At 42.9% G+C, this 7,500-nt stretch overlaps 1 protein-coding gene across 2 annotated transcripts in view; it reads right to left on the minus strand.

Annotated features, from left to right (window-relative positions):
* Positions 1-7,500, minus strand: part of arid3a (AT-rich interactive domain 3A) — a 42,335-nt gene that overhangs the window by 6,644 nt on the left and 28,191 nt on the right. For both annotated transcript variants that reach the window (XM_080431503.1, XM_080431502.1), the window contains exons 4-6: positions 6,031-6,103; positions 1,399-1,582; positions 301-557 (exon numbers count right to left, since the gene is read on the minus strand). In XM_080431503.1, coding sequence (XP_080287629.1) covers positions 301-557; positions 1,399-1,582; positions 6,031-6,103 — 514 coding nt within the window. The remainder of the gene's footprint in view (positions 1-300; positions 558-1,398; positions 1,583-6,030; positions 6,104-7,500) is intronic.

Consider the following 7,500-nt stretch of genomic DNA (forward strand, 5'->3'; position numbering starts at 1 on the left):
GACCGCCATAACTCTCAGAGTTACAGACCTGTAAGGGTCCATTTGGAACCCCCATCAAGGAACCCTGAGGGTCCTTGGACCCCACTTTGACAACCACAGAGGTTTCAGGATTTCTTTTGTTTCAGCACTTCCAATTTCACTTGTTTATCCTCTATCCTGTATGAGTTCTCTTTCATTAACAGTTATTTTAACATTAGACAAAAATAAATTAGCACTTGCACCACATTTAAGTGGTTAAATCTAGGCGGTAGGCTACTGCACGTGCAAGTGCATGTGTGCACGCCGTCCACACAAATTCACCTTTTTTGATTTTGTGGAGCATGGGGGTGAGCGAGGCTCCATTGGTGCCCACCGGCATGCCCACGTTGCAGGGCATGCCGGGCAGCTTGGGCGAGGAGAGCATGGTGGGCGTGCCGTTGGGGGAGTAGGTGAAAAGGGAGCTGCCAAAGCTCTGCCTCCGCCCCTCGCGTCTGTTGCTGTCGATGGCGGCCTGGAGCTCATTGGGGTTGCTGAGTGATCTCTTGTCACATTCGTACGGGTAAAGGTACTTCATATATCTGTAAGGGAGAAACAAGACTGTCAGCTGGTTGGCACATGTATTAAAACACTCGGTCCTCGCTAATAGTCATTATAAGGTTACACCGTTTCTGTCTACTCGACATCAGTGTTGGGCGGGAGAGGGTCAACAGCAGTGCCAACACACAGAAATGTGTGTGGGGAGGAATGAATTGGCATAACGACTAAATTGGGGAGACACTCAGGGACACTTCGGGTGAACTGGGGGACCATCTGATTCCCAGGAAGGGAAGGTGGTAATTAGAAGTTTCCTGGTTCAATCTCGGCTCCTCCTGGCATCGCATTGAATTGTCCTTGAGCAAGACACTGAACCCCCTTAAGCCACTTTCAGACATGCACTGTATTATGGAAGCTTTGCAGACTTTAGTGATCCTGAAAAGCGCGTTCTCTTGCATTGTAACGCCTCATTGTAATGGCCTCCAATGCTGTCGGTGGGTCAATGTGTGTGAGAATGGTTGAATGTGAGGCGTTTACATTGTAAATGGTAATTATAGTAGAATGAGCTCAATTTGTTAGATCACCATTATTACAAACAGCCAGTAGCACAGCACTTTATGACTGTATGCAATGACCACTATTCTCATGGTACTGCCCCTATTATATTTGTACAGTTATGGACTTATTTATCTCTTATCTTATCTTATATTGACTCTGTCTAACCTCCAGTCAGTTCATTAGAAGTATATGATAAGCTTCAATTCACAGATCAAATACATTATATTCAACAAATACTGTACTACCTGGCAGTGAAAATGAGTTTTAGAATATTAGACTGAGTTCTGAGAGTGAAGGCTGTGTGTGTGTGTGTGCGGGTGTACTGACTGTGTTCGGAGTGTGAAGGCTGCGCTGGTGATGGAGGTGGGCAGGTTCAGACCCTTGGTGATCTCTCTCCACAGCTTCTTGTTGATGACCTCCACCAGGCCTCCCTTCTCCGTCACCAGCTGGTACAACATGTACAGATCCAACACCTGCTTGGCCATGATGGGGATGCGGTTCACTGGGGTCCCTGCATGGGGGTAGGCATGGTACGTTAATCGTTATTATCGTTTATTGTGAAGAAAAAAAAAACGCTCACAATAATCATGGGGGTGTCACATACACACAGGTCAAAGGTCAGCAACGAGGCAGAAAGAGAGGCAGGCTCCTAGCCTTTTTGAATGAGTAATTATTGGGAGATTTGAAGAATAGTATACGCAGTGAAGGCTGCACACAGGAGGAAGGCTCTGTAAGCTTCAATCACATTAACTGATGAATCCTAAAATTCACCTGCTACATTTTATTTTAGACAGATGATGGTTGGCTACCCCGCAAGCAGTGGTGTAACTAAGTACATTTACTCAAGTACTGTACTTAAGTACACTTTTGAGGATTTTCTTTACTTTACTGAAGTATTTCCCATTTTCAATAATTTTACTTACTCCACTACATCTCAGAGGCAAATATTGTACTTTTACTCCACTACAATTATTTGACAGACTAGTTACTTTGCAGATTTAGATTATTATCACGAAACATACATTAACCACTTCACTTTATATATTTCGGCTATTTGAAAATAGCTAGATCTGCAAGCCCACAATGTGTCGCGGTGCGACGCATTGTGGGCTTGTAGATCTGCTATTTTCAAAAGATTTTTATACATTTTGAACTTGTGAAATGGGACATTCTGCACAATGAGTACTTTTACCTTTGGTACTTCAAGTACATTTTGATTACCAGACTTTTATTTGTAACAGAGTATTTCTACATTACGTTATTGATACTTTTACTTAAGTAAAAATGTAGTACTTTTTCCACCCCAAGATAGATGGCTGAATACAAACCCGCAATCCCTCCACACAAACTGGTATATGGCTAATGGCTAGCAGTAACATCCGCTACGTGCAGGGTAGAGAAATAATTTGATCATCCACCGGACTCCAAAGTCTATTTTAACAGTGTGGCGGCAGATAAAGATTAGATAACATCAAGGTACATATAGATATATGAAGAAGGGAAGTACCAAGTCACTTATCTACACTATAATCTGATGATAAGGATGCAGTCATCTCTCCTATACTCAGTCATGACACCCGTTGAAATATCAACATCTGAAATTGTAATAGTGAAGCCTGCATCATATCATCCAAGACGCAATGTACAAATTGTGTTATTGGACCCGAAGGAACGGTTCGACATCTGGGGGGCCAGATAATGTTCCCCCTCCGGTGATCGGAATATTAAATTCGGTCAACTCGACATTAGGCCCTTTCCAAGGTTCAGCAAATATGTGGAAGTTTTTCTTGGAAATGTGTGTGTGTGTGTTTGTTGGTAACAGAAGATCATGGAAACCACGATGACAGATAAACCATCCGGTCGGCATGAGGGTATTTTATGATGCTGACTGAAGGATGTGTCAGGGTATAGACAGTCAATTAAAGAACAGACTGGCTATGCTGAAAGAAAGTTATGCCACGTCAGTTTTAATGGATTAAACATATGTTTATTGAACACTGGGAGTCAGTGTTCATTTCGTCGACTAAAACTATGACGAAAATGTTTCATCAACCACCATTTTTCACTGTCGAAAACTGAACAAAAACTAAACAAAAACTAAGCTATGATGACTAAAACTATGACTACATTTATTGACAATTTCTTCAACAAATAAAAACTAGACTAAAATGTTAGGGTGGGACTAGTGGAGAAGAGATCCAGTAAGAACTAAGACAAATCATTTTATGCTTGGCTGCGCTCGGGTGTCACACTCGGAAAATAGCTGATCTACAAGCTCACAACGTGTCGCAGCGCGGCACGTTGTGAGCTTGTAGATCTGCTATTTTCGGCACACAGTTAAGTATAAAGCGTCCGCCAAAAATACATTTTAGTCGACTAAATCAACTGTAGATTTAGTTAAAATCTTATGATATTTAGTTAACTAATACTAGACAAAAAGTAAAACATTTCAGATGACTAAAATATGACTAAAACTAAATGGAGTTTTATTCAAAAGACTATGACTAAAACTAAATCAAAATGTGCTGTCAAGGCCCGAACGGCTGACCTAGCGGCCCGGGCACCTAGGCTCTAATGTAGCCTGACAGTGCATCGAGGGTTCGAGTCCCGTTCCCAACGATCTTAACTGCATGTATCTCCCCAACTCTCTCTCCCGGTTTCCTGTCCATTCGACTACTTTCCACTATAAATAAAGGCAGAAAAAGCCCCCAAAAATATCTAACATTTTTTTAAAGAATTGCTGTCAAAATCAAAACTGCTGGGAGTGTCGCTCGAACAGTTTGAGAAGAGAGTTAGAGTAAACAAGGCAGGTATATAAGACACTAGCCAAGAGGTGTGGGTCAGCTAACTATAAACCCAATATATAATGAATACCCTAAGATTTGTTAAATATTATTCATCTTACGTCTTTGTACACATTATCCAAGAGGAAACCCCAATGCCAGCTACATAATTGCATGTTGTTTGCATTATTTCTCCTACTGTGTGTGTATATATATCACTTTGGCTCAATGTTCTAGTATCCTTTTGGAATGAATCACAAACTATAAAGGTTTGAAAATATCAGTCAGAGTAATCTTCTCTAACTGGCCTGCAGAGGGGGCTGTCATATTCTGAGAGTGTTTTCAGTAGACCCGCCCATCCATTGCTTTTTCTTTCTTCTTTTTTCATTCTTTCTTTTCTTCTTTTACCATGATGAACACATGTATTTTCTCAATGTACAAGTCAAACATGTAGGCCCATTTGATCTGATATCTCACACTCCAAACAGCCAAGAAATGTTAGCAATGTCAACTATAGGAGGAGCATGTACACCAGAGGAAAAAATAAGCACCCACGCAATCTCCACTACACACAACAATCTAGGATTCATTGTTGATGACTGTACACTACAGTGTACACACTGTGCTACCGTGGCGCAGTGCATTGTTCACATCTGACAATAAATACCCAGGAGCTGTGAATGTGCCGAGGCTGTGGCATTTTGATGCACTGTCAGTGGAAAGTAGACACATGTATACATGCTAGAATGTGACAATCATTGACAGTTATCTAGTGCAGTGGTCAGTGGTGAAAGAAGTGCTCACATTGTGTACTGAAGTAAAAGTACCAATACCACAATGCAGAAATACTCTGTTGCAAATACAAGTCCGGTATTCAAAATGTACTTGAGTAAAAGTACAAAAGTATTTGCATTAAAATATACTTAAGTACTGAAAGTAAAAATACTCAATATGCAGAATGTCCAAATGTATAAGAATGCTTTGAATATAGAAGATTTACAAGCTCACAATTTGCACGATTTCATAGAGCTACAGCTGTATGGAAATTGTGACTCAGTGTGAGCATGTAGTTTTCACCATTCTAAAATGGTTTTGGACATCGACTCCGTCGGGTGGAAACCTCATTATGTCCAAAACTGTTCACAAAACTGTTACTTTTCAGGATTCAAATTCCAAAGTGTCAAAAGTAGCAGATCTACAAACTCTGCTACTTTTGATGCTTTTGTGACGCTGTAGTATGATCAAGTACTAAGTAGGGCATTAATTTACGAAAAAAAACACAAAAAGTCAGAATATGGAGATAAGAGGTTTCTGCCCGACAGATTGTAGATCTGCTATTTTCACAATATTTATCTGTTGAACCGATTCAGACTAAATGTAATGCTTCAACTCTTACAATTCCAAGTGCTTGTCAGGGTGCAGTGTTCCAATATGATTTTTTGGGGGGGTCACGGCCTGAAAAAGTTAAGAACCACTGCGCCAGTGGTCCAGATCTCAAAACAGGTTGAGAAGCACTGATCTAGAGAACCAGTGATGGGGGGGGGATGTTGGCGGGGGGGGGGGGGGGGGGGTAAAGCAGTCCATTTTCAGTACATTATTTGATACATCATGTCCCCCTCTAGTTACAGGCTGGGAACAGAGTCACGGCCATAAAGCAATCATCTCCATGCTGAGGCCAATAAAGACCCACCCAGCTAGGTGAAAGATGAGATCTGAGGTTCATATGACAGACAGCGAGATGGGGGGGAGGGGCAGGGAGAGAGAGAGAGAGAGAGAGAGAGAGAGAGAGAGAGAGTGAAGCGAGGGCATCCATTTGGAGTATAGGATCCTCTCCTTTAAGATACCAAGGGTACATTATATCTCCATGCTCAACTCTGCCACAATGTGTCAAGGCAAGGTGTATTGTCAAGGCATTGTATAGATGGATTACAACTGTATGGAAGAGGCTGAATGAATGGGCTACTTTATATGGCTTCAGGTTATACAAAACACACTTGTGCGCACGCACGCACGCACGCGCGCATGCACGCGCGCACGCACGCACGCACGCACGCACGCACACAAACACACACACACACACACACACACACACACACACACACACACACACACACACACACACACACACACACACACACACACACACACACACACACACACACACAGAGTGACATACCTCTCTTTTGCATGAAGCTGAATAGGTCATCCAGAAATTCTTTCCTCTTTGGGTCTCCATCCAACTCATACAGCTGTGGAGAGGAGAGACATGAAACAGTTAACAGCTAGAACCGCATCACTAGTGTGTGTGTGTGTGTGTGTGTGTGTGTGTGTGTGTGTGTGTGTGTGTGTGTGTGTGTGTGTGTGTGTGTGTATGTGTGTGTGTGTGTGTGTGTGTGTGTGTGTGTGTGGGTGTGTGTGTGTGTGTGTGTGCGTGCGTGCGTGCGTGCGAGTGTGCGTGCGTGCGTGCGAGTGTGCATGTGTACGTAATAATCACATAGAGACAAGCAGACTCCACAAGACTCCAATTTTGAGAAAGAAAGAAAGAAATACAGAATGAAAGAGAAAGAAAGAAAGTGAGACATAGTGATAGAGACATGTGGTAGAGGTGACAGACAGTGAGAGAGGAACTGATGGATTGAGAGACAGACAGACATACAGACAGACAGACAGACAGACAGACAGACAGACAGACAGACAGACAGACAGACAGACAGACAGACAGACAGACAGACAGACAGACAGACAGACAGACAGACAAAGTGCAGACCCTGCAGAGATCGTACAGCAGAATGGTACAGAGATATAAACAGACTGCCTGCTCTGATGAGAACCTGATGTGTGTGAGTGTGTGTGTGTGTGTGTGTGTGTGTGTGTGTGTGTGTGTGTGTGTGTGTGTGTGTGTGTGTGTGTGTGTGTGTGTGTGTGTGTGTGTGTGTGTGTGTGTGTGTGTGTGTTGGGGGGTTAGTAGGGGCCCACAGCTCTGGAAAGTTCAGTGAAAGTTAAAGGGATACTTCACTTTCACATAAAATAAACATTAAAAAAAAATATTTAAAAAAAATGAAAGAAGTTATGGCAAAATAAAGGCCCCCTCACACATTAGTAGGACACTCTAATGCGTGAGGGGGCCATGAATTTTCCATTACTTTTTTCATTTATTTTTAATATATTTTTTAAATGTTTCCCCGGCCCGAAAGTGAAGTATCCCTTTAACAGTAAAAGTGGGGCACACACACACGCACGCACACGCACACACACACACACACACACACACACACACACACACACACACACACACACACACACACACACACACACACACACACACACGCTTGGGGAAAACACACTGAGCCCATTCAGAGCAGACCAGCCTGGCTCTATACGCTACGACCAGTTTGATCAGCATGGCTATACGCCACGACCAGTTTGATCAGCCTGGCTCTATGCTACGACCAGTTTGATCAGCCTGGCTCTATGCTACGACCAGTTTGATCAGCCTGCCTCTATGCTACGACCAGTTTGATCAGCCTGGCTCTATGCTACGACCAGTTTGATCAGCCTGGCTCTATGCTACGACCAGTTTGATCAGCCTGGCTCTATGCTACGACCAGTTTGATCAGCCTGGCTCTATGCTACGACCAGTTTGATC

The sequence above is a fragment of the Gymnoscopelus braueri genome, assembly GCF_963280865.1.
Source record: "Gymnoscopelus braueri genome assembly, chromosome: 6".
In the NCBI taxonomy this organism is placed as follows: domain Eukaryota; kingdom Metazoa; phylum Chordata; class Actinopteri; order Myctophiformes; family Myctophidae; genus Gymnoscopelus; species Gymnoscopelus braueri.